Source organism: Piliocolobus tephrosceles, chromosome 1 (assembly GCF_002776525.5).
Source record: "Piliocolobus tephrosceles isolate RC106 chromosome 1, ASM277652v3, whole genome shotgun sequence".
Classification (NCBI taxonomy): Eukaryota; Metazoa; Chordata; class Mammalia; order Primates; family Cercopithecidae; genus Piliocolobus; species Piliocolobus tephrosceles.
The window spans coordinates 108,506,826-108,534,080 of record NC_045434.1 but is presented as its reverse complement, the minus strand read 5'-3'; the positions used below and the strand labels follow the sequence as shown (position 1 = coordinate 108,534,080).

Sequence of the window (27,255 nt, the reverse complement as noted above, 5' to 3'; positions counted from 1 at the left end):
CTATGGAGAACAACACTAGCTTTGATTTATTTGAAAGTGATGTATTTAAAACTTTGTAGTGTAACTTAAGCTTGTCCCATTCTAGTGTGTGTGTTATTTCATTCTGCAGGAAAAAATAGATGCAAAGGTTTGTTATTGTAGCCCCACCTCCTTAAATTTGTTTATACAGTCTTCTGAAGCACACTGCCCTTTTAGTTCTCTTCTTGGTACTGATGCTGTCACTATTAACCACTTATTATTGCCTAACAGTCCCTTATGCCCAAGATGCTAGTATTTTGATAAATATAAGAGGCTACCTTATATACTAGTAAAAATTGAAGAACAATACAGACTGGAATGCAATGAAGCGCCCAAATTGATGTGGCTCAGGGCTAAGGGTCACCAGCCTATCCACGTAATGAAGCCGGTGTGGCAGAGAAAAGCAATGACTGTTTATCCTGGCAGAGCCCCTTGTCCCTCCCTCCCACACGTCCACACCTTTATCTCAGAGACTCTGGGTTCTTTTCCCCAAACTTCTTTGACCCTATAAGCCAACTACGTGCGTCTGAAAGCCCAAGAAGGGAAAATGGGGGAGGGGGCGTGTCGCCTGCTTCCACGGGTTTATGCCCCTGGAAGGCTGGGGGAGGCGCTGGATGAGCTTTCCCAGTCCGGCTGCTGCCGACCTAGGTCCCAGTCCTGCCCTTTGCTCTCCTGCTTTTCACTGAGTTTCCGAGGCTCTGGAGGGTGGGCGTGAGGGTAGCCCTAGCTGAGGCTCGGAGGTCCTCCCGGGCTGTTCAGAAGGCCCCAAGCAGTAGCCACGTTCTGATACTGGCTAGAAGCCAGGGGAGGGAGCTTGGGGTAAGGGGAGGGCCCTGAGGGAGGGGTCAGACGCTTTAGGAAAGAGTTAATGCGAAGAGGGGGAGGGGATAGGACGAAGAAACCGAAGGGAAAGCTCAGGTAAGAAAAGAACGGAGGAGAGAAGCCTTGTGGGGAGAAGGGAACCCGCAGGATCAGGGGTCAGAGTTAGTGGGCTTCCCCCCTGCTGCACCCTCATCTCAGGGCCGCCAACTTCCAGCTGCAGCGGCGACTTTCAGTTTCATTTCCACGGACCCTCCTGCCTGGGCCGCAGCCGCCGCCGCGATGCCCAGTAAGTTCAGCTGCCGGCAGCTCCGGGAGGCGGGCCAGTGTTTCGAGAGTTTCCTGGTCGTTCGGGGACTGGACATGGAGACAGATCGCGAGCGGCTGCGGAACATTTATAACCGCGACTTCAAGATCAGGTACGGGCCGGCCCACTCTCGGCCCCGAATCGCGGGCCCAGCTTGCTGCCACGACCCCCGCGCGGGGGCCACCTTTCCCGCCCCGGGGCGCAGAGGGACGCAGCTCCCCCAGCGGCTCAGGCCAGTCCTGGGGCGGCGCAGACCTCCCCTCCCGCGCCTCGCCCACGCCCCACCAGCGCCGCCCGGAGCCCGCCCGTTCTGCCCGAGCTGGGCCCCTGCGCCAAGTCCCCGCGGAGAGCCTCCCGCGCTGCCCGCGCCCCAGGCGGCCGGAACCCGGGGCTGGGAGCTAGGTCCCGCATCCACGCGCCGCTCGCGGGGGCTGAGAGACAGCTCTCGCGGTGGGGGAGGGGAGCCTCCAGAGGGGGCCCAGGCATCGCGGGAGCGCGGGGAAGAGGCTGCCTGTTGGGGGCTGCGAGCCCGGGCGCGGGCTTTACGGGGACCTCTACCACCTTGTTGAGGCGCTGCTGCCTCGGGGGTCCGCTATCTGGGAGAGCTGAAGAGGCCCAGGGTAGAAGGGAGAAGCTCAGGAAGCTCTGGAAAGAAGAAAAGGGCACAAACTACGTACGTACCAAACCTCCATTAGCACCTGTGGCTTCTCCATGGAGACCCAGGGGCAGGGCCAGCCTTCTGGAGGCTCCCTTTCACCCTGTGGCTGAAGGCTGTTTGGTCTCCTTTTCCTGTTACCACCCAAGTGAAAATCAAAGAGTCTTCTGTCACACCACAGAATTGTGCTTCAAAAACACGTTTATCAACAGGCTGCTGCCTTGCATGGAAAACCAAGAAACAGTTTAACAAGGGTAAACGTAAAGGCTTGTACAAATAAACATAAGGTAGTGGGAATCTGGGCTTAATAACAGACCTCCCGAAAAAGACCTTGGGTTTTAACAGACCAGTGGGCCAATATGGGTGAGATATTTCTGCCAAAACAGCTGAAGTCTAATATTGAGCTAATAAAAGTGTGATTTGTGATCGAGGGGAGAGGGTAGAGACTCTCCATATTGGTCAAATCGTGTCTGGAATATCCTTTTCATTATGGATATCACATTTTGAGAAGGATATTAACAGGCTTGAACAACATCTGAGAAGGGGCAAAGATGATGAGGCCCTATAGTTATGTCACCGTGCTGGACACTGTGGGGACTCTTTAAGATGAAAAACACAGTCCCAGAGGAGTGTCAGAGGCTATGATATGCATGCAATATACATGTACACAATATACGATAGTACATGCTAAATGGAGAATTATACTAGGGATGGTAAGAAAAATGCTGGAGGAAAGAGCGAGCATTTGCATCACATGGTATCAGCCCTTCAGGTATGTGAATTCACCTACGTCCACAGAGCACAACATGGCTGTGAAACAAGTCACCTACTTCTTTTGGCTTTGTTAAGGAAAAAGTAATTGGTTAAAGCAGTAAGGAAGACTTGACTCAAGGCTATGGTAATAGGGCTATTGCAATAGGGAAGAGAGTTGGAGCTCAATTCTGAATACAGCAAAGACAGCTGGGGATTTATGACCAATGAACAGAGTAAAGGGATCAATATATAGAAAATTACGCCGGGCGCGGTGGCTCAAGCCTGTAATCCCAGCACTTTGGGAGGCCGAGACGGGCGGATCACAAGGTCAGGAGATCGAGACCATCCTGGCTAACACGGTGAAACCCCGTCTCTACTAAAATACAAAAAATTAGCCGGGCGTGTTGGCGGGCGCCTGTAGTCCCAGCTACTCGGGAGGCTGAGGCAGGAGAATGGTGTGAACCCGGGAGGCGGAGCTTGCAGTGAGCTGAGATCCAGCCCCTGCACTCCAGCCTGGGCTACAGAGCGAGACTCCGTCTCAAAAAAAAAAAAAAAAAAAGAAAATTACTAAGAGGAGCCATAAAGACTGGGAAGATTTTTGCTCACCTGACCTAACAAGACTCTTGTGAAAGGCAGACCAAGGACTTGTACATCCAAGGCAGGAATGAGGAACTTTATCAGATATCAAGCATGGTCGTGCATCAAGGATGAGGAGTCTCACTAAAATGACTTCAGATTGTTGCTAAAACTGAACTATATGGGCCTAAGACTGAAGGGTTTGGGGAGGCAAGGTCAAGGGGTAGTCAAAAAGAGGGCTCAGGGGAGCCTAACAAAAGTTTGATCAAGGAGAGTCTTTGTCAGCTCTAAACCAAAGGTACATAGTTTGTTTTAGTACCGGGGAAAAACTGATTGTGTTGGATTGCATACAGAAAGCCAGATATACTGTATATTATGGGTGAATGTAGGCGTTTTCAAAAGTAACTTTTACTCTATGCACTTGTGTTTATGCAGATAAGATACCACTCCTCTGTAATCATTAGGGGATGTGATGGAGAAGGTGGCATTGACCTTGGCCTTGAAAGAGATAAAATTTTAGTACATGGAGGAGGAGGAAAGGCCTTCTATGTGGGTTCATATTCTATCCTGAGACCCAGTGAAAGAAACAGAAATATTTGCCTCAAAAATAGAAAAAACAGACAGAACAAGGTAATTATCCTTGACTATTTTGGAGTGTTAAGATAGAGAGGATTGCACTCCTGTGTCCCTCCAGAAGGCAGAAGTGGGTTTCATCAACTATCCCCGTTCTGTACCCTCACCATGTTGGGGAAATCTATGTTCAGATTAAATAACTTGCCTACACATCCTTTAAAAAGCCAGGCTGGAATGCTGTGAAGTCAACCTTCATTTCCTAGTAGGAATTACTTGGTTTTTCTCTGGGCTCTCATGGCTCATTCTTTACACCTTGGGTATAGCATGGTATTATGGCCACGTTACACTCTGCTTTATGGCACATGGCCATCTCCTCCTGGTACCAAATCAGTGTAATATGCTAGCCACTCAAATGCTAGCTCCTCTACCTTTAGTCAGGTTTACATATGTCTTCAGTCCCCAGCATAGAGCTTTGCATGTAGTAGATGCTCAATAAATGCTTGCAGAATCTAATTGAACTAGCAACTAGAGTTAACTAACAAGAGAATGGGCCATATAGCAGGGGGTATAGCAAGTCACACTCTTTAGGAATTCTTGGAGATTCCTGTACTGGAAGGGGATAGGTCTCTCCAGCTAGGTTATTTTATGATGTTATAAAGTGCTCTGCTCTGAACTCTTGCCTTTTCCCACCTACCTTTATTCATTTAGCAAGTATATTTAATGAGGCTCTACTATGTGCCTGTGCCTTGGTCCTTAACTCCAAAGAATATAATCTAGTAGAGAGCAGCAGATATATGTAGACAAACAAATGCAATACAGTAGTGTATAGGTGCTAATAATGGTGTTCAGATAGCCCTGCCATTTAGTGGTTGCACTTAACTTCGAACAACTCTCTAAATCTTCCATTTCGCCAGGTGTAAGAGTATGGAAAATAATACCTTTTTCTCGGGGTTGTGAGAGACCAAAATGAGCTGTCCTAGGCAAAGCATTTGCATGGCTAGCATATTACACTGGCTTTGTATGTGGTACCCCTCATTAGTGCAATGATGATTAGGAGTCCATTGTATGGGGTAAGGACTGATGTCACGAAAGGTTTCTGAGAGAAGATGATTCTTGCTTTGGACAGGAGACTCATTCTTCTACAAGTACTGGCTGAGTGCTTCCTATGAATGGCAAAGCAAAAGTGAGTTGCTAGAAGTACACAAAAGGAACCCAACTGACTAAGGAAGGAGGCAGCAGTTAGATAATTATTTAATTATGGTTGTGATGAGTGCTTGTACAGAAAAGTCCAGTATGCATTGAGAGTATATAATTTGGAGATCTGACCTAGTCTAGCAACCTAGACTAGATCAAGAAACCTAGGCAGAGGTTTCTTGGGGAAAGTGATATTTGAGCAGAATCTTGAAGGATTAATGAGACTTAGAAGATGTAAAGGACAAGGGGAGAGTGTACAGGCAGAAGGAACAGCACCTCCAAAGGCTTAGGATGACCTCAGAAGAACGGGAGGCCAGCAGGGCCCTGCGTAGGCATTGTGAGGTGTTTTGTTTTGTCTTTAATCTTAATGGAAATAGGAAAACACAGAAAATTTCAAAGTAAGAGACTGACATAATCAGATTTAGAAAGATCATTGTGGCTTCCGGCATGGAGTTTGGCTTGGTGGTTGGACCTCTACCCACAGTAAAAAACACATTTTACTTTGGGACCTGGTATACACAGCCTTCACAAAACAATGCCTGCCCTTGAAAGAATACATAGTTTCACTCCCTGCTCTCTGATATTTTTTGTTCTCTTTTATTTCAGTTTTATAAAAATCCTGGCTTTGAACCGCTAATGAGAATTGGAATCCACAGTCTGTAGATTATGAAACTAGATGTCTCTTTAAGATCACTTCCAAATCTGATCATATGTTTTGAAATACAGTTCCTCTAGATTTTGGCCTTTCCTGAACTGGGTCTAAAAAGATTAGCCATTGTTCACCCAACAAACAGAAGGGACGGCCTAAGGCAGGGCAGTGCAGGCTAAGGATGTCCACAGCGCAGAAGTCTGCAGAGGGGCACAGTGATACAAGCAGTTGGGAATGGCTAAAATAAGGATGGATTAACCAGACACCAAGTGTGGGTGAGGATGTGTACCTCATGTTCTTTTTCTCTAAAATGGGATGATAATAATTACTACCTCAAAGGGTTGCTTTGAGGATTGAGTGAGATAATGCTTTCAGGAAATGTTTTCTGTTGATGTTACTATATTTGCATTATCGTTGTTACTATGGAGGATCTTGAAGGTGCCATATAAAAGACTTAATTTTGTGGACTATGGAGTTATAAATTGGGGGAACAAGATCAGATTTGTGTTTGATGACAATTCTGCAGATATAGGCGGTGGCCTAGGGTAGCGGTATGAAGCCAGAGGTGGGAGAACAGTTAACTGGGTCCTAGGAAATTGAGCAAAGGGTATGATCAGGCAGCTCACAGAAGAAATACAAATGACTAATAGAAGAAGGACAGATCCTCGACTATATTGGTGATCAGAGAAATGCACAGTTAAAAAAGATAACATTTTTCGTAATCAATTGTCAAAAATTTAAAACATTGAACGTTTCTGATGTTAGAGCCTTGGGAAAAGGGCATTTTCAAACTCTTGTTAGTGAGAACATAAATTTATACAACCTGTTTAAAGGACAATTTGGCAGAACTTATCAAAGTTGTAAAGGTTCATTCTCTTTGACCCAGGAGTTCTACTTTAAGGAATTTATCCCATTAGACTTGCCTACAAGTACAAGGGTTTGTGTGCAAGGATAATTATTGTAACATTTGGAGTAGCCAGAAATTTCAGGGAGCTTGTCTATCAATAGAGAAAAAAACACACCATGATGCATTCATACGTGCTATCTTTTGTAGCCATTCAAAAGGGCATGGTGGCTCTGTAAAGCATTGTTACGGGAGAACATCCATGATGATGAAAACGCCTGCTGCAGAATAGTATGTGTAGCATATATGATCTCATTATTGTGTTTTATATGCATAGAAAAAAGTCAGGAAAAACATACATCAAATAGTGGGTTTAATTAATTGTTCCTAATTAAGCAAGTAGTTGGGAGCAAGGGAATTAAGGGCTTTAATGTTTTATGTTAGATACTTGTTTAAATGTTTTAAAAATACTTTTGGTGACCACCTTTTCATTTATCTTTTTTTTTTTTTTTTTTTTAATCTCTCTCTGTCACTTAGGCTGGAGTGCAGTGTAATGATCTCAGCTCACTGCAACCTCCGCCTCCTGGGTTCAAGCAATTCTCCTGCCTCAGCCTCCCAAGTAGCTGGGATTACAGGCATGAACCACCATGTCTGGCTAATTTTTGTATTTTTGGTAGAGATGGGGTTTCACCATATTGGTCAGGCTTGTCTTAAATTCCTAACCTCAAGTGATCCACCCACCTTGGCCTCCCAAAGTGCTGGGATTACAGGCGTGAGCTACTGCGCCTGGCTCACTTATGTCTTTATGCAGGCATGCTTATATCACACCTACATAAGTTTACACACATGGGATCATTATCACATATCATTTTTATTGTGGACCCCTCCCCTTATGGGCATCCCACCTCCATTTCCACATTCTGCCCTATACTCAGGTAACTCTTGATATCAATCAGGGTATTTTTTTAGTCATTGTTTTATTTAAAAAGAATCATGTTTGACCGGGCTCAGTGGCTACTAAAAATACAAAAAATTAGCTGGGCGTGGTTGCGGGTGCCTGTAATCCCAGCTACTCAGAAGGCTGAGGCAGGAGAATTGCTTGAACCCGGGAGGCGGAGGTTGCAGTGAGCCAAGATGATGCCATTGCACTCCAGCCTGGGTGACAGACCAAGATTCTTTCAAAAGAATCATGTTATTCACATCATCCACGTCCTACTCTCTCAACTATATGATGGGAATCACTCCTAGGCATCTGGCATGGATCTCTAATGCATTGTTGGGACTTTTTTCCCAATATTATGCTATAATAAATTTTAAACATAAAGAAAAGTTGAAATGATTGTACAGTGAACATCCACATACCCTTACCTAGATTTCTTTTAACATTTTACACATATCTGCCCATAGATCCATCCCTCCGTTTATTTAGCAAGTCATCTTGATTTTCCTGATGCATTTCAGAATGTTACAGACATCAGTGCACTTCGTTCCAACAAATTACTATTATTAATTATTCAGCGTGATTATTATCAGCTAGAGTTCAAAATTTATGTTATGTTTACCTAGAAATGAAAAAAAAATTGTTTATGGATTTGTTTGTTTGTTTGTTTAGACAGAGTTTTGCTCTTATTGCCCAGGCTGGAGCGCAATGGCGCAATCTTGGCTCACTGCAACCTCTGCCTCCTGGGTTCAAGCAGTTCTCCTGCTTCAGCCTCCCAAGTAGCTGGGACTACAGGCAGGCACCACCATGCCCGGCTAATTTTTTTGTGTTTAGTAGAGACGGGGTTTCACCATGTTGGTCAGGCTCGTCTCGAACTGCTGACCTTAGGTGATCCACCCACCTTGGCCTCCCAAAGTGCTGGGATTACGGGCGTGAGCCACCGCGCCCGGCCATGGGTTTTTTGTTGTTGTTGCTGTTGTTGTTGTTGTTGTTTGGGTTTTGATTTTTTGTTTTTTTAAGTCAAGGTCTTGTTCCATTGTCAAGACTGGAATACAGTGGCATGATCACAGCTCACTGCAGCCTCAACCTCCCAGACTCAGGCTATCCTCCCACCTCAGCCTCCTGAGTAGCTGGGACCATAGGCATGTGCCACTATGCCCAGCTAATTTTTCATTTTTTGTGGAGATGGGGTCTCTCTATATTGTGCAGGGTGGTCTCGAACTTTTGGGATTACAGGTATGAGCCACTGTGCCCGGCCTTTAAGCAAAATTTGCAAATAGCAAAATGTTCAAATTGTAAGTGTACTATTCTGTGAGGTTTAACAAATGCATATATCTGTGTGCAAGCCCCTGTTGAGGTACAGAACATCACATTACTCCAGAAAGGTCCCTCCTGCTGTTTCCTAGTCAGTCCTCACTCTTACCCCGAAGCAACCACTGCTCTGATTTTTTCGTGATAGTACCTGTTCTAGAACTTCATTTAATGGAATCATATAGTATGTATTATTGTGTAAGGCAGCTTTCACTTAGCTTAATGTTTTTGAGATTCATCCACAATGTATCAGTCGTTTCTTTTTTAGCACTTAGTGGTATTCCATTGTATGAATCCAAATCGCAGTTTGTATATTTATTCCCCTGTTTATGGACAGTGTTTTTAGTTTAGGGATCTTCTGAATGAAGCTGCTAGGAACTTTTTTTTTTTTTTTTTGAGACGGAGTCTTGCTCTGTTGCCCAGGCTAGAGTGCAATGGCACAGTCTTGGCTCACTGCAACCTGCGCCTCCCAGGTTCAAGTGATTCTCCTGCCTCAGCCTCCTGAGTAGCTGGGATTATAGGTGCCTACCACAACACCTGGCTAATTTTTTTGTATTTTTAGTAGAGACGGGGTTTCACTGTGTTTGCCAGGCTGGTCTCGAACTCCTGACCTCAAGTGATCTGCCTGCCTTGGCTTCCCAAAGTGCTGGGATTACAGGCATGAGCCTCCGTGCCCAGCCAGGACCATCTTATACAAGTCATTTTGTGGACTTACATTTTAATTTCTCTTGGGGAATGTATCTAGGAGTGGAATTTTTGGGTCATAGGATAGGCATATGTTTAGTTTCACAAGGAACTATTAGACCTTTTCTTAAAGTGCTTAAACCATTTTACAGACCAACAAACCAATGCATGAGAGTTTTGGTTGTTCTATTTTTTATTTTTTTGAGACAGAATCTAATTTTGTCACCCAGGATGGAGTGCAGTGGCACAATCGTGGCAGACTGCAGCCTCATGCCCAGCTAATTTCTTAATTTTTTTGTAGAAACAGGGTCTTGCTATGTTGCCTAGGATGGTCTTGAACTTCTCAGTTCAAGTGATCCTCCTACCTCAGCCTCCCAAAGTGCTAGGATTACAGGCATGACCCCATGTGCCTGGCCTGGTGGTTCGGTATCCTTACCAGTATTTGGTATTGTCAGCCTTTTAAATGTTAGCCATTTGAGTGGGTGTGATACATCTTTTCAATGACTGCATGAAGTGCTTACGATTTGTTCACCTATCACTCTGTTGATTGGCATTTGTTTAATTTTCAATTCTTGACCACTGTGAGTGACTCTGCAGTAAGTATACTTGCACATATGTCTTTATACATTGGTACTTTCTTCCCATGGGACACATTCCAGGAACAGGGTTACTGGGTTTTGTGGGGTTTTATCTTTTAAATTTAAATTTTTTTTATTTTATTTTTTGAGTCAGGGTCTTGCTCTGTTGCCCAGGCTGGAGTGGAGTTCTGCAAAAATAACTCTGCGTAACCTCAAAGGCCTGGGCTCAAGCAGTCCTCCCACCTCAGCCTCCTGAGTAGCTGGGACTACAGGGGCGTGCCACCACACCTGGCTAATTTTTTAAAAATTTTTTTGTAGAGACAGCGACCTGCTATGTTTCTCAGGCTGATCTCAAACTCCTGGGCTCAAGTGATCCTCCCACCTCAGCCTCCCGAAGTGGTAGGATTACAGGCATGAGCCACCATGCTCAGTCCCTGGGATTTTTTTTTTTTTTTTTTTAGATAGAGTTTCGTTCTTGTTGCCCAGGCTGGAGTGCGATGGCGCGATCTTGGCTCACTGCAACCTCCCGCCTCCTGAGTTCAAGCAATTCTCCTGCCTCAGCCTCCCGAGTAGCTGGGATTACAGGTGCCTGCCACCACGCCCAGCTAATTTTTTCTATTTTTAGTAGAGGTGGAGTTTCCCCATGTTGGTCAGGCTGGTCTCAAACTCCTGACCTCAGATGATCCACCCGCCTCAGCCTCCCAAAGTGCTGGGATTACAGGCGTGAGCCACCGCGCCCGGACAGTCTCTGGGTTTTAAAGGATACCTGTATTTTAAATATTTGTAGATGTTGCCAGATTGTTTTCCCAAAAGATGGCAATACTTGACTCTTCTGCTAGTAATTTATGAGTTCACTTTTCCACATACCCATTGTAGCCATCATTTTTGTCATATTTCCACATACCCATCATTTTTGTCAGTCTAATGGGAATAAAATGATATCTCATTTATACTTTAATTTGCATTTCTCTACATTTGGAGCAGTTTTTCATACTCTTTTGGCCATCTGGATCTGTTCTTTTAATTGAATATTCAATTTTTCTGTTGAATTGTTCATCTTGTCAATTTGTAAGAAAATTTATGTATTATAAAAATTAGCCCTTTGCCTGTCATCTGCATGATAAGTATTTATCTGTTAAATTTGTTTATATTACCTTTTGCCAGACAAAATATTTTTTAGTAGTCAAAAATGTTTGTTTTCTTTTTTAGAGACAGGGTTACCCAAGCTCTGTTAACCAAGCGGTAGTGCAGTGGCGCGATCACAGTTCACTGCAGCCGTGATCTCCTGGGCTCAAGTGATCCTTCTGCCTCAGCCCTCCGAATAGCTGAGACTACAGGCGAGCACCACCACGCCTCGGTTTTTTTTTTTTTTTTTTTCTCACTGTATTGCCCAGGCTGGTCTCAAACTCCTGGGTTCAAACGGTCCTCCCACCTCAGCTTCCCAAAGTGTTGGGATTACAGGCATGAGCCACCACACTTGACCTTGTTTTATTTTATAGCTGCAGGTTTCCAGTCTTGGTTAGAAAGTTTTTCTTAGAAATATAGGGGATTACAGCCGGGCACAGTGGTTCACACCTGTAATCCCAGCACTTTGGGAGGCCAAGGCGGGCAGATCATGAGGTCAAGAGATTGAGAACATCCTGGCTAACGTGGTAAAACCCCGTCTCTACTAAAAATACAAAAATTAGCTGGGAGTGGTGGCATGCACCTGTAGTCCCAGCTACTCGGGAGGCTGAGGCAGGAGACTCACTTGAACCCGGGAGGCGGAGGTTGCAGTGAGCCGAGATCACACCACTGCGCTCCAGCCAGGCAACAGAGCGAGACTCCGTCTCAAAATAAATAAATAAATAAATATAGGGGATTACATGTATAATACAAGGATTGGGGCTTTTTTTTTTTGGACAAAAATATAATAAGTTTGTGATTTTTTAAAAATAATTTTTATGTGACTGTCACCTAGACCAATGTTATGTGAATTTGGGTAGTAGTAAGAGACATAGAGAATAATTTGAGAAATATTTAGGGACAGCATCCGCAGTAGAATTTGGAAAATTTGCAGAGATGAGTTCTGTCTGCCCTTGTGCCATGCAGGTTTCCAAAAACAGGAGGTTTCAGGTTAAAATTCTGATTTTGTCTTTTCTTGAAAGTCAGATCTGGCCATCAGGGGCCTGCATTCCCTACTGGCCCGGTTCGGAGATGAGCAGTTACCCCCTTCAGAAGTAAGGGGATGCACTTCCCAGTTTGTTCAGTCCTCACAAAACCCTCTTTCTGCCCAGCATTGATCTGGGAGCCTGGAGCCACTTTTCTTGGAGGCTGCACTGTTGTTTTCTTAGCGTTGTGAGGGATATGCATGCAGTATTCTTACACTAGTGACTCAAAAATGGGACTGAACAGCTCTCTGAGAGGGCTGCAAGGATCAAGATACCTGTGGAGGGTAGCTGCTGTAGGCATTAGTTTGTGCCTCGCTCCATGGGACTTTGATGGACTCTAAGAGGCCCTTGTGAAAGTTACTGATGATCTCCTGATTTCAGTCCCTGTATTACTGGACACTTCAGCAGCTTTTGATTCTGATACCTGATTTTGAGACCTTGCTGATTCTCCTTTCTCCCTTGAGGGTTTCTTGTTTTCCCTTCCTCCCCGGGTTGTCCTAGTAGCTGCTCTCGACTGCTCACACTCCCTGGGGAGATTCTTACACTTCCTTGATTATAACCACTACCTGAGGACTCCCTAATACTGGGCTGTAACCTTGACTTTGGCCTGAGTTCTCAGCTTCTGACTCGTGGAGCTGGTTGCCTCTGGACCACAGGAATCTCAAACGCAGCATATCCAAATCCAAGTGTCATGGTCAGTCCCTCCAATCCCTCCTCCTCTTGTCTTACATCCTATCTCAGAGATAGTCCTAGAAGCCAGGGCATTGATTTGGAGATCCTAGACTCCCCCCCTCTTCCCAGCCTTCATTCCCCCTTCTGTCAGTCACCAAATTCTGCTAATTTTACATGCTAAGTATTAGCAAATCTTGCCGCTCTCCTTCTATCTCTACCCACTGCCTTGCTCAGGCCTTTGTTATCTTTTAACTGGACAATTGCAAGGGCCTTCTTCTAACTGGTCTCCCTGCCTACAGTCTTGCCTCCAGCAAATCCATCCTCCAATCCTGATGCCAGAGTGATCTGAAATGCAAATATGATCTTGCCACTCCCCTGCTTAAAACCCACCAACCGCAGTGGTTCTGTAACCACAGTGTAGCCTCTGACGTGGGCTGAAAGTAAGTTGTTACTACTCCTACTACTACTGCTACTATTAGTACTACTATTTCTACTAATATAAATACTAATAATAGTAGCTAACATTTACTGAGCATTTTCTATTATGCTTTCGAATGATTTATTACCTTTTTAAAACAAATCATAGCCAATTCAATGTTTTCCAAATTGTACCAGTCTCATTTGCTTGGGGTGAAGGAGAGGGGCAGAGTTACAGGCAGGGGGCACCTGAAAAATATTCATAACCATAAATGATCTTATCATATACCCTAGTGAGTGACCATGATGATTTAGCCTTAAGAGTTAAATAGGGATTACTGTAGTTCTCATAAACAAAGATTTGCTTTTAAGGGAGGGTGTCAGTCATCTAGATCTTGAATATGTCCCTGACGTATGTGGCATGTGGGAATGTCCTCAGGCTCCTGGGTATCAGTAGAGCGGGGAAAAGGACTGCAGACATTCAGGGTCAAGTCCAGGCTTGGCCTGGTGTGCAAAACTGTCTATGATCTGGTCCCTGCCCACCTCTGCTCCTCCTGCCACTCCCTTCCTTACGCATTTCACTCTAGCACGATGAAACTGTATGTGATACTAATCATGGCTCACCCTTACTGAGGTCTCCTATGTGCCAAGCACTGGGCTAAGTGGTTCTCTGCCGTGTCAAAATCTCGTGTAAACCTCACAGCAACCCTACGAGGTAAGTCTCGCTTTCCTCCAATTTTATAGAGGAGGAAAGCGAGGCTCTGAGAGGTGAGGTCACCTGAGCTGACCTGGCTAGAGTTGTCAAGTGGGCAGCCCCCCTCCGCCCCTCTCAGCACATGTTCTTGTATACCCCTCACATCTGCTCACACCTGATGCTCCCTCTTGTGCCCAGGTAATGCCCACTCATCCTCAGGACTCAGTTCTTATGCTGCCTCCTGGGAAAGCCTTCATGGATACCTCCTCTGCCCCCAGACTGGGCTCGGTGTCCCTCTGTGGCACCGAGCCCCCCTGTGGCCGATGAGCTGCCCTCCAAGCACCACGCTGGAATGTATGTGTTCAGTCTCTGTGCTCCTCAAGGCAAGCACTGAGTTTCTTGCATCTTTGAACCCCCAGCATCCAGCACAGTGTCTGGCACATAATGGGCCTCTGTAAGTGTTTGTTGAATTGACTGAACTGAACTCCAGGCACTGAGCCTTGAGGTTATTGTCCTTCTGACCAGTTTTCCCTGTCTTCACCTTCTCTAGGCACAAAGCCAGGCTATTTGATCTCTGGAGAAGGATCCTTTCCCTTCCTGCTTGGGTTCCACCTGCACCCTATGACTTCGGGTGGAAACTGCTGTCTGATCAGCCACCTTGCCCACACACTTGGACATCTGTACTGTCTCTGATCCCTTCTCTCCTCATCAACAGGCTGGACCCCACTTCCACCCCTCTGAATCAAATCATTCCACTTCCCCTTAGCCTCAGCTCTTTCTTCTGGGTTGTTTGTATTTTCTTCTCTGTCCCAAACAGTTTCCCCCACAAAAAGAACTTTATGTCTCTCTCTGTCTTCCCTTAGTCCTTCCAGTCAGCAGCCTGTGATTGGGCTTTTCCCCTCAGAAACGAACAATCCAGAACCCACTGTTTAAAACAACTGTATTTTGCCTTGGGAAGTCCCATTTGCCTTCCCTGAAAACATTAAACATTCCTCCGATCCCCAGCCTGAGTCTCTCTGTCTCTGGGCCCCATCCTGCTCCACAGCAGGGCTGGTGCGTCCAGCACAGAGTGACCCTCCAATGCCCTTCCCCACCCGCCGCCCTGCCTCCCGCAAGCCCTGCCTTCCCTCATTTCCCAGTCTCCTCTGCTTCTGGCAGCTTTGGGACCCCCGCCCCTGGCTTCTCCTCCATGCTGTATGGAATGAAGATTGCAAATCTGGCCTACGTCACCAAGACTCGGGTCAGGTTCTTCAGACTCGACCGCTGGGCCGACGTGCGGTTCCCAGAAAAGAGGAGAATGAAGCTGGGGTCAGATATCAGCAAACACCACAAGTCACTGCTAGCCAAGATCTTTTATGACAGGTGTGTGTGTGTGTTGTGTGTTGTGTGTATGGGGAGGCCTGCAGGTTGTGAAGGAAGGGGGCTGTCTGTGTGAGGAAATAGTGGGTTACACAAGTGGGAGTAAGTCCCCCTCCTTCAGGGAATGGGGGAAGGGCAGGGAACTGGTCTGCTGGGAGGGGGTGAGTTTCCTAAGCACAGCTGGCACTTTGCCTGCCTCCCAAGCCTAAAGCTTTCCCCAGGGTAACTCCCAGTGAGACCGCTCCCACCCAGTCCCCTTGACTCCTCTTCTGCCCAGGGCTGAGTACCTTCACGGGAAACATGGAGTGGATGTGGAAGTCCAGGGGCCCCATGAAGCCCGAGATGGGCAGCTCCTTATCCGCCTGGATTTGAACCGCAAAGAGGTGCTGACCCTGAGGCTTCGGAATGGCGGGACCCAGTCTGTTACCCTCACTCACCTCTTCCCACTTTGCCGGACACCCCAGTTTGCTTTTTACAATGAAGACCAGGAGTTGCCTTGTCCACTGGGCCCCGGTGAGTGGGTTTCCAAAGGAAAGAGCTGGTGGACAGGGGCTTGCCCTAGGCAGTGCTGGTGCTTTGGGAAGCACACTGTCACTGCCCAGTGGACTCTTGCCTTGGGATGGGGCTTCCTGGGAGAGTGTCCAGGATAAGGATATGGGTGGGAGGGTCCCTGCCCTACCCCTTTTCACTCATTCATCCTCCTCCAGGTGAATGCTATGAACTCCACGTCCATTGTAAGACCAGCTTTGTGGGCTACTTCCCAGCCACAGTGCTCTGGGAGCTGCTGGGACCTGGGGAGTCAGGTTCTGAAGGAGCCGGCACATTCTACATTGCCCGCTTCTTGGCTGCCGTCGCCCACAGCCCCCTGGCTGCACAGCTGAAGCCCATGACTCCCTTCAAGCGGACCCGGATCACTGGAAACCCTGTGGTGACCAACCGGATAGAGGAAGGAGAGAGACCTGACCGGTAACTCCTCGCTCCAGCTCAGCCTTGTCTGGGCTCTTATCTCGACCACATAGGCTAGGGCTTTGGGAGGAGCACAGAACTGGGAGCCAGAGCCCCTTTTCCTGCAGGCTCTTCACTCTTCTGGGTCTGAGAGAATTTTTCTGTCAAGGAAGAAAGTTGCAGATGAACTGCAGATCTGAGGACAGAGTGAAAAAAATTTTAGGCATTGTCCCTGTGTGATGGATTATCAGGCAGATCATTGTAGACATCTCTGGGTTTTTTGTTTTGTTTTTTGTTTTTATTTTGAGATGGAGTCTTAGCTCTGTCGCCCAGGCTGGAGTGCAGTGGTGTGATCTCAGCTCACTGCAGCCTCCGCCTCCTGGGCTCAAGCAATTCTTTCCTGCCTCAGCCTCCTAAATAACTGGGATTACAGGCGCCCACCACCACACCCGGCTAATTTTTGTATTTTTAGTAGAGATGGGGTTTCACCATGTTGGCCAGGCTGGTCTCAAGTGATCCGCCTGTCTCAGCCTCCCAAAGTGCTGGGATTACAGGCGTGAGCCACCGTGCCCAGCCAACATCTCTGTTTTTTTTTTTGTTTTGTTTTGTTTTTGAGATGGAGTCTTGCTCTGTCACCCAGGCTGGAGTGCAGTGGCTGGATCTCAGCTCACTGCAAGCTCCTCCTCTCGGGTTCATGCCATTCTCCTGCCTCAGCCTCCCAAGTAGCTGGGACTACAGGCGCCCGCCACCTCGCCCGGCTAGTTTTTTGTATTTTTTTAGTAGAGACGGGGTTTCACCGTGTTAGCCAGGATGGTCTCGATCTCCTGACCTCGTGATCCGCCCGTCTCGGCCTCCCAAAGTGCTGGGATTACAGGCTTGAGCCACCGCGCCCGGCCATCTCTGTTTTTTTAAACAGCTTTATTGAGATAATTCACATACCATATGATTCACCCATTTAAATCACACAGTTCAGTAATTTTTTTAGTATATTCACAAATATGTGAGACCATCACCACCATTGGTTTTAGAACATTTCATTACCCCAAAAAGCTATCACCCTTTTATCCTCCACCACTTCATTCAGCCCTAAGAAACTGCTCATCTACTTCCTGTCTCCATAGATTTCTCTGTGCTGGACACTTCATGTGGATGGAAGCATAGGATATGTGTAGACATCTCTTTTTGTTTTTTCTAGATGTTCACAAAATACTGAGTTAATAAAAGCAAACTAGCTGGACGCAGTGGCTCACACTTGTAATCCCAGTATTTTGGGAGGCTGAGGCGGGCCGATCACTTGAGGTCAAGAGTTCAAGATCAGCCTGGCCAACATGGTGAAACCCCATTTCTACTAAAAATACAAAAAAAAAAGCCGGATGTGGTGGCGCATACCTATAGTCCCAGCTACTCTGCTCAGGAGGCTGAGGCAGGAGAATCGCTTGAACCCGGGAGGTGGAGGTTGCAGTGAGCCGAGATCGCGCCATTGCACTCCAGCCTGGGCAACATCTCAAAAAAGAAAAAAAAAAAGCAAACTATGTAATAGGACCTTCACAGACCATTGTGCTTCTTTTGTTGACTATATAACAGAAATTTACAGGGAAGAAAGTCTGGAAGTTAACATTGGTTATTCCTGGATGGTAAGAATGATATTTATTACCTATTACCTGATTTTTTTCTCTAATGAACATGTATTACTTATATAATAAAGGTTTCCAGGTATCGCGCTTTCCATAAATGAGAATAGTCCAACCTTGGAGCGAGGCTGCCGACTTCCTTTCAGCACTAGGATTGCAGGAGGGCTTTGTGCATCCACCTGAGAGGGGCGTTCTCAGGGTCTTGGAGGGTGAGGGGTTTTCTGTGTTTTCTTCCCTCAATTCTGCAGCGCTAAGGGCTATGACCTGGAGTTAAGTATGGCGCTGGGGACATACTACCCACCTCCCCGCCTCAGGCAGCTGCTCCCCATGCTTCTTCAGGGAACAAGTATCTTCACTGCCCCTAAGGAGATCGCTGAGATCAAGTAAGTACTACCCCTCTGCACCCCACATTCTCCCCTGTCTTTTCCCTACTGGCTTCTCTGCATTGCCATGGCACATCTGTCCTCAGCCCCTCAGGCTGTATTCATTCATTCCCTTGCTGAGCACGCACCATAAACCAAGCACCATTCAAGGTGAACCAGTCAAATGAAGGCCTGGCTCATTTAACTGGGGACAATGAGCATTTTTGTTACAATTTCATGGAGTGATGAGTGCTATGAAGAACTAAACAGGTCAGGTGCAAGTGGCTCATGCCTGTAATCTCAGCACTTTGGGAGGCTGAGCTGCAGGTGGATTATTTAAGCCCAAGAGTTTAAGACCAGCCTGGGGCAACATAGGGAGATCCTGTCTCTACAAAAAAAAAAAAAATAAATTTAATTAGCCAAGTGTGGTGGCACATGTCTGTAGTCCCAGCTACTTGTGAGGCTGAGGTGGGAGAATTCCTTGAGCCCAGGAGGTCGAGAACACAGTGAGTGAGCCAGGATCATGCCACTGCACTCCAGCATGGGTGACAGAGCAAGATCTTGTCTCTAAAAAGATAAAAAGAACTACACTGAAACTAAAGCAGGGTTAGGGGATGGGTTGGTGCTGTTTTGCAGAGGGCCAGTTAGTCCTGGCCTGTTTGAGGTGGTGATGTTTGACCAGAGAAGGACATTTGAATGAGGTGAGGGTGGGAGTCATGAGAGGAGGATCAGAGGAGAATGTTCTGGCCATAAGAGCCACCATGCAAATGCAAGTCAGGTGAGGTGGGGGCGGGGGCCTCCAAGGAAGCAAGAGCCAAGGCTTCCTTCTCTTCCTTCTTCAGGGCCTCTGACTCTGTATCCACTTCTGTATCCCTCTAGTCTTCTCTGCTTTTTGACACTTAGTTCGAGAGCTTCGGGTGGAAAAAGTGGATACTCCTGGGCATAGGGGTTGTCTGGCCCATCCCGTTCCTGCCCCCACTCACCCCTCCCAACCGTCATTTCCAGGGCCCAGCTGGAGACAGCCCTGAAGTGGAGGAACTATGAGGTGAAGCTGCGGCTGCTGCTGCACCTGGAAGAGCTGCAGATGGAGCATGATATCCGGCACTATGACCTGGAGTCAGTGCCCATGACCTGGGACCCCGTGGACCAGAACCCCAGGCTGCTCACGCTGGAGGTCAGGGCTCAGATGAGTGTGAGGAGGGTGGGCTCACATCAGCCAAGCTAGAGGCTGTGGGCAGAACTATTCCTGACAGCAAGGCAGAACAAGAGAAAGGCTGAAGTGCTTCCCAGGGCTCCTCAAGCAGCAGGGTGGGCATCCTGTGCCCGAAGATGGAGCAGGGGAATGGGGAAGATCTGGGTTCTAGTCCAGGCTTTGCTACCACCTTGGGTAAGTCCCTGGCTTTCTCTGAGCTTTAGTTCCCTTACCTGAAAAGCACAGAGCTGGACTGGATAAAGCAGCTCTTTCTGGCTCTTGGATTTTGAATGTCTGCGTATAAGCCCATATTACACACGAGACTGGATTTCTACACACAAGTGCAGGTGGGAATTAGAGGGTGAGTTTGGTCAAGGAAAGATTACTGCAGGAAGTGAGTTTTGAACAAGTGTTTTTTGTTGTTTTTTTGTTTTTGTTTTTGTTTTTTTGAGACAGGGTCTCACCCTGGTGCTCAGGCTGGAGTACAATGGCATGATCTTGGCTCACTTTAATCCCTGCTCCCGGACTCAAGTGATCCTCCCACCTCAGCCTTCCGACCAAGTAGCTGGGACCACAGGCATGCCCCACTATGCCCAGCTAATTTTTGTATTTTTTGTAGAGATGGGGTTTTGCCACGTTGGCCAGGCTGGTCTCACAACACCTGGACTCAAGTGATCTGCCTGCCTCAGCCTCCCAGAATGCTGGGATTACGGGCGTGAGCCACCATGCCTGGTCCGTTTTTGTTTTGTTTTGTTTTGTTTAATTTTTTTTTTAGCAACCCGATTAACTGATGAACAGGATTTTTTACAGGCAGAGCAAGAACTGAGCTGGCCAAGAGGGCAGCTGCACTGGAGGCTCTGGGTTCCTGGGCTCAGCATCTCTGTGCAGCTTTGGAAGATTTGTCTTCTTCCTCTTCCCCTGACTCCTGCTGGTATGAAAGGAAAGAGGGGTGCAGGGATAGCATAGCTCCAAGTCTTAGGTTAGAAGGCCAGTCTCAGTCCTTGTTCCTTAAAGGTCTGGAGAACCTGGGGGCTGGGTCCTCCAGCATCCATCCCTGGGACAGAAGCTTGCTTGTGTTCACACCCCATAGGTTCCTGGGGTGACCGAGAGCCGCCCCTCAGTGCTGCGGGGTGACCACCTGTTTGCCCTTTTGTCCTCGGAGACACACCAGGAGGACCCCGTCACATATAAGGGCTTTGTGCACAAGGTGGAATTGGACCGTGTCAAGCTAAGCTTTTCCATGAGGTGGGTGTTGGGGGAACCCTGAGCTGCTGGAAGGGTCTGCAGATTTCTGACCCCAGGGGAGGAGGAATGTTTCTCCCTGAGATAAATGAGACCCCAGGGGCAGAGCAGGAGACTTTTCCTCGGGGGTACCCTGAGATGCTACGGCAGCTTCCTCTTCTAGAGAGCTTACATCGAGGTCTTGGAAAGAGGGGTTGGGACAGTGGTTGGGGGAGAAGGTTCGGGCCCTTTATTGCCTACCTCCCCTGCCCCAACAAACTCTTCCCCCCTCTCTCTGCCCAAAGCCTCCTGAGCCGCTTTGTGGATGGGCTGACCTTCAAGGTGAACTTTACCTTCAACCGCCAGCCCCTGCGAGTCCAGCACCGTGCCCTGGAGCTGACGGGGCGCTGGCTGCTGTGGCCCATGCTCTTTCCTGTGGCACCTCGGGACATCCCGCTGCTGCCCTCAGATGTGAAACTCAAGTGAGACTGTGGGCAGGGAGCCTCTGGAACCACTTGGAGTGTGGGCACAGGGGATGGAGTCAGGGAGGCCTCTGGGTCACCGGATGACTTCAAGTTCACATTCCTGGTCCCTCTGCCAGGCTGTATGACCGGAGTCTGGAGTCAAACCCAGAGCAGCTGCAGGCCATGAGGCACATTGTCATGGGCACCACCCGTCCAGCCCCCTACATCATCTTTGGGCCTCCAGGCACCGGCAAGACCGTCACGTTAGTGGAGGCCATTAAGCAGGTGGGGTCTGAGCACAAACCTGGGGCCTGCACTCTGACTCCCCCCAGCACCAAGCACTTGTCCTCAGATTCTAGTTCCTTCCCACTCCCGAAATGCTTCTGCTTCTGAGCAGCCATCAGAAAGAGAGGTAGGGGCCAGGTGCAGTGGCTCATGCCTGTAATCTCAGCACTTGGGGAGGCCTAGCCTAAGGAGTTCGAGAGCAGCCTGAACAATATTGCAAGACCCTGTCTCTATGAAAAAATATAAAAAATAGCTGGGCACTTGAGACTGCAGTGCGCCGCAATCATGCCACTGTACTCCATCCTGGGTGACAGAGTGAGACTCTGTCTCAAAAAACAGGGTGGGGATTGGGGAAGTAGGGAGTTAGGGTAAATGTGGCTGTGGAACACTGTTGTACGGGTAGGGCACGGCATGACCCTTGGAGTCACCATTCACATTTCAGTCATTGTAGACTTGCGCTGCCCCAGCCTGAGTACGGCCGAGTCTCAGGAACCTGCCTCCCACACTGTGCTTATCTGCATCTCAGGTGGTGAAGCACTTGCCCAAAGCCCACATCCTAGCCTGCGCTCCATCCAACTCAGGGGCTGACCTCCTCTGTCAAAGGCTCCGGGTCCACCTTCCCAGCTCCATCTACCGCCTCCTGGCCCCCAGCAGGGACATCCGCATGGTACCTGAGGACATCAAGGTACTGGGGAAGTGCAGAGGGCCAAAGAATGGCAAATGCCGGGGAGACTCTCAGGGCAGACACTCAGGCGAGGAAGCTAGGAGACCTGGATTCTGATACTTGCTATGTGACCTTGGGTTGGTCAGGACCCCTCCCTGGGCCTCAGTTTGTAAGTGAAGGGGGTGGATAAAACGTTTGGGGGACTGGGCGCAGTGGCTTACACTTATAATCCCAGCACTTTGGGGGGCGAGGGACGTGGATTACCTGAGGTCAGGAGATCGAGACCATCCTGTCTAACATGGTGACACCCTGTCTCTACTAAAAATACAAAAAATTAGCCGGGCGTGGTGGCAGACGCCTGTAGTCCCACCTACTCGGGAGGCTGAGGCAGGAGGATGGTATGAAGCCAGGAGGCGGAGCTTGCAGTGAGCCGAGATCGCGCCACTGCACTCCAGCCTGGGCGACAGAGCAAGACTCCGTCTCAAAAATAAAAATAAAATAATAATAATAATAATAAAAACAATTATTTGGGGGGCCACAACCAGAATCACGGTGGGAATGAGTGGAGCCAAGCTGATTCCTCTGGTCCCTTCATAATCCACAGCCCTGCTGCAACTGGGACGCAAAGAAGGGGGAGTATATATTTCCCGCCAAGAAGAAGCTGCAGGAATACCGGGTCTTAATTACCACCCTCATCACTGCTGGCAGGTGGGGAGTGTGTGTGGGTGTGTCTCTGGATCGTAAGTGTAATCAAAGGGGGTAATGGGCTGGGGAAATGGGGAAGAATGGTTTCTGGGGCTGGGTGCGGGGGTGGTGAGGAGCCAGCCTGGGAAAGCATTCAGGTTTGGTAGTTGGGTGCCTGGATATGACCCCTGCCTGGCCTGACACCTCCCAGGTTGGTCTCGGCCCAGTTTCCCATTGATCACTTCACACACATCTTCATCGATGAGGCTGGCCACTGCATGGAGCCTGAGAGTCTGGTAGCTATAGCAGGTGAGGGACTCAGGTGGGGCTGCAGGTATACACCCTGTGTGGGTCAGAGAGGTTGCACCACTTACCTTTCTCCCCACACCTCTTCTGCTTCCCAGGGCTGATGGAAGTAAAGGAAACAGGCGATCCAGGAGGGCAGCTGGTGCTGGCAGGAGACCCTCGGCAGCTGGGGCCTGTGCTGCGTTCCCCACTGACCCAGAAGCATGGGCTGGGATACTCACTGCTGGAGCGGCTGCTCACCTACAACTCCCTGTACAAGAAGGGCCCTGAAGGCTATGACCCCCAGTTCATAACCAAGCTGCTCCGCAACTACAGGTATTCCCACGCCCTTGCCTCCCCTGCCATATCCTGTGCCTTCACATCCTGTGTGCAGCCCCTGCTGGAGAGTCTGGCTTGCAGTCTTGTTGCTCAGAGGTTGTGTGATGCAGAAAGACTAAACCGGAAGGTAGGAGGTTTTTCTAGCCCCAGCACTGCTGCTTGTTGTCTGTGTGACTTGGCCAGTGGTTTCACACGACAGCAGTCAGCTTATCTGCATCTTAGCGGGTGGGCAGTGGTTCCTAGAGGCTCGGGTGTGTCTGGTATCAATCCCAGATGAAGTTTTCAGGCAATCCAAGGAGAAATAAGAAAAACAGGGAGGAGGCCAGGCACAGTGGCTCATGGCTATAATCCCAGCACTTTGGGAGGCCAAGGTAGGTCGGGCTCCCACCCCTGATCACTTGAGGTCAGGAGTTTGAGACCAGCCTGGCCAACATGGTGAAACCCCATCTCTACTAAAAATACAAAAATTAGCCAGGCATAGTGACGGGCACCTGTAATTCCAGCTACTTGGGAGGCTGAGGCAGGATAATCGCTTGTACCTGGGAGGCAGAGGTTGCAGTGAGCTGAGATCTCATTACTGCACTCCAGCCTGGGTGACAGAGCGAGACTCCATCTCAAAAAAGAAAGAAAGAAAGAAAAATAGGGAAGATACAGTTTTTTTCGTAAACCTATTGTTACTCAAATTAAAGAGCTGTATACTTTTAGTGAATGAATTCAGCCATCTAAAATGCTGAGTTTTATGCTATCACTAAGAGCTCAATAAATGTTAGCTATTGTGTCGTCACTACTTATATTTTTGGATTTAACACACTGTCTCATCAAATAACATGATAGTCAAGGATAATTTGGTTTTGTACTGCCCTTGGTAAATTTGAAACCCGAAAAAGGGGCCCCTAATTTTTTAGTTTTAAATGTCATGGGTCTGTGGAGTCCCTGGACTAGATGCTCTCTGGAACAGAAAGCAGAACTCTGGTTCTGCTTTCTGTGGTTTACAGTGCCTGGGTGCAGATATTATGGATGAGTGTCCTGCTCTCCAGGGAGCCAGGGGGGCAGCAGGCTAATGTGTGGAGGCCCAGAGTGGGTAGAGCGGAGCCCCTGTGGGGCAGAGGGAATCTGACCCTCGGTCTTGCTCTTCCTCCTCCGGCCTCCCAGGTCTCATCCCACCATCCTGGACATTCCTAACCAGCTCTATTATGAAGGGGAGCTGCAGGCCTGTGCTGATGTCGTGGATCGAGAACGCTTCTGCCGCTGGGCGGGCCTGCCTCGACAGGTGAGGCTAAGCAGGGCAGGGGCACAGGCTCCCACCCCTGTACCCTGACTTCCCTCCCACTGAAGGTGCAGCCCCTCCCTTTGTCACCTTGGCCTGGGATCTCACTCTCTGGAAGGGTTTGGGAAGGGAGGGAATTGAGGGAGGGTGGTCTGGCTGAGGGTTTCCCTTGACCCCATGTCCAGGGCTTTCCCATCATCTTTCACGGCGTAATGGGCAAAGATGAGCGTGAGGGCAACAGCCCATCCTTCTTCAACCCTGAAGAGGCTGCCACAGTGACTTCTTACCTGAAGCTGCTCCTGGCCCCCTCCTCCAAGAAGGGCAAAGCCCGCCTGAGCCCCCGAAGCGTGGGCGTCATCTCCCCGTACCGGAAACAGGTCAGGTCCTCAGTTACCAGCAAGGGTGGGGCCCCTCCCCCAGATGGTACCTCCTTAATATCCAGACCACTCGGCAGAGGCTCCAGGAGCTTAGGCCTCTGCTGGCTCCGTATCTCAGAAGAGCACCGAGGTCAGCTGCCCCCTCCCTTTGTTCCCCAGCTCCCTGGCCTCCTGCCAGGCTCCCTCGTGCATTAGGTTAATGGCAGGAGAGAAAGGCACCTGTCCCCTCCTTCCAGGTGGAGAAAATCCGTTACTGCATCACCAAACTTGACAGGGAGCTTCGAGGACTGGATGACATCAAGGACTTGAAGGTGACACGCTGTCCCACACTCACTCCCTCCCTTCCGTGTGCTCCCACTTGCCCACTTCCAAAGACTTCCTCAAGCCTGTCACTCCTGGAGATTCCAACTTAATGGTCTGGGATGGGATCAGGAAGCCTGGATGTTTAACAAGCACCTCCTGTCATTCTTAGACTCAGGCCGGTTTGAGGCCTCTGCCCTACGGATAAAGTCCAAATTCCGTGGCCTGTCATGTGATGCTGCCACCCCCACTCCCAGTAGCCTCTCTCTAAGGTTATGGTCTCAACACTGGCTGCAGATAACAATCACCTGGAGAGCTTTTAATACCCCCGTGCCAGGGCCCTGCCCACCAGCTCATACAGCTATGGGGCAGAGCCAGGGCACTGGTAGTTTTTATAGCTTCTCAGGTGATTCCAATATGCAGCCGGGGTTGAAAACACTGCTCTAAGACTTAGAGGCCTCTCAGAAATTCTGATGGGGGGTCTGGGTTAGGGCCCAGGGTTGCATATTCTTAATAGATACTTGGTGATTATTTTCAGGAAGGTCTGAAAGTCACTGCTCTGAGCTCCCATGTGTTTTGCAATGCTGTTTTCTTTCCTTAGAACACTTTGCAGGCCCCACCCCTCAACAGGATTCACCCTTCAGGTTTCAGCTTCCACTGCCTACCTCCTGTCCCCTTTCCCTGGGCCGTGTCGCAGCACTCACTCGTTCACTCCACTGATCTACAGTTGCCCAGTGACCTCTCTGTACCCTCCTTGGATGGCAGGCTCGCTGGGGTAGGGCACCCCTTTGACACGCTTGGCTGGTCTCAGGCCCTGCCTCTTTCCCCGATAGGTGGGTTCAGTGGAAGAATTCCAAGGCCAAGAACGAAGCGTCATCCTCATCTCCACCGTGCGAAGCAGCCAGAGTTTTGTGCAGCTGGATCTGGACTTTAATCTGGGTTTCCTTAAGAACCCCAAGGTTTGAGGGCTGGTCGGGGTGGCAGAAATTCTTCCATCCTTGGGGCCCTTCCCTCCCATGACCACACCACTTCTTCCTTCCAGAGGTTCAATGTAGCTGTGACCCGGGCCAAGGCCCTGCTCATCATCGTGGGGAACCCCCTTCTCCTGGGCCATGACCCCGACTGGAAAGTGTGAGCATTCCTACCCCATTCTCCCTCTTGGTGGCCACAGCCCCTGCCTAAGGCAGGTGGATCTTTTTTAAGCGCTTGCTTATCGCTCAGTTAATCCTCAGATGTGTCCATTTTCACAGCACCCCTATTGTATTTACAAGTTAAATGACATCCAGAGGTTGAGCAAGTACAGCTCAGATGTGACAGGACCGTGGCTTAGCCTCCAGTCTCTGCTGGCACTCCTCTGTACCCCACAGATTCCTGGAGTTCTGTAAAGAAAACGGAGGGTATACCGGGTGTCCCTTCCCTGCCAAACTGGACCTGCAACAGGGACAGAATTTACTGCAAGGTCTGAGCAAGCTCAGCCCCTCTACCTCAGGTATGGCTGGGCCAGGGTGGGCCAGGTTGGGGACAGTGCCAGAGGGGGTGGTAAGGAAGACAAAGTGTACTTTATTTCTTTCCAGGGTCCCATGGTCATGACTGCCTCCCCCAGGAGCGGGAGGGTGAAGGGGGCCTGTCTCTGCAAGTGGAGCCAGAGTGGAGGAATGAGCTCTGAAGACACAGCACCCAGCCTTCTCGCACCAGCCAAGCCTTAACTGCCTGCCTGACCCTGAACCAGAACCCAGCTGAGCTGCCCCTTCAAGGGACAGGAAGGCTGGGGGAGGGAGTTTACAACCCAAGCCATTCCACCCCCTCCCCTGCTGGGGAGAATGACACATCAAGCTGCTAACAATTGGGGGAAGGGGGAGGAAGAAAACTCTGAAAACAAAATCTTGTTCTATGCAAAAGCCTTGATAATGTCTCCTCTGCCTGGCCCCAGCTTCCTGAGCCCCCAAGTTGGCCCAGTAGGGAAGGGTGGGACTTTCAGCCCTGCTCTGGGACACACCCCCTCCCAGCTGGAGAGGAAACCCAGTGGGAGGTGGCAGGGAAGCCACC

General features: G+C 49.0%; 1 protein-coding gene across 7 annotated transcripts; it reads left to right on the top strand.

The window, feature by feature from the left end:
- Positions 1–514: 514 nt before the first annotated feature.
- On the top strand, positions 515–27,114 carry MOV10 (Mov10 RISC complex RNA helicase). 7 transcript variants are annotated; one of them, XM_023232670.1, is made up of 22 exons: positions 515–936; positions 1,039–1,256; positions 13,023–13,163; positions 14,385–15,196; positions 15,471–15,706; positions 15,901–16,159; positions 18,018–18,152; positions 19,137–19,305; positions 20,414–20,568; positions 20,850–21,026; positions 21,146–21,293; positions 21,820–21,978; positions 22,562–22,665; positions 22,853–22,950; positions 23,046–23,262; positions 24,418–24,535; positions 24,718–24,909; positions 25,146–25,220; positions 26,043–26,168; positions 26,252–26,340; positions 26,577–26,698; positions 26,784–27,114. In XM_023232670.1, the coding sequence occupies exons 4-22, from the start codon at positions 15,024–15,026 to the stop codon at positions 26,873–26,875; spliced, it is 2,844 nt and encodes a 947-aa protein (XP_023088438.1). In that variant the 5' UTR covers positions 515–936; positions 1,039–1,256; positions 13,023–13,163; positions 14,385–15,023; the 3' UTR covers positions 26,876–27,114. The 7 variants fall into 7 exon arrangements, with proteins under 7 accessions (XP_023088438.1, XP_023088437.1, XP_023088436.1 ...); XM_023232672.1 differs by having other exon boundaries at positions 717–936; positions 1,055–1,256; positions 14,993–15,196; positions 26,784–27,112; XM_023232673.2 differs by having other exon boundaries at positions 885–936; positions 14,993–15,196; positions 26,784–27,112.
- Positions 27,115–27,255: the final 141 nt, after the last annotated feature.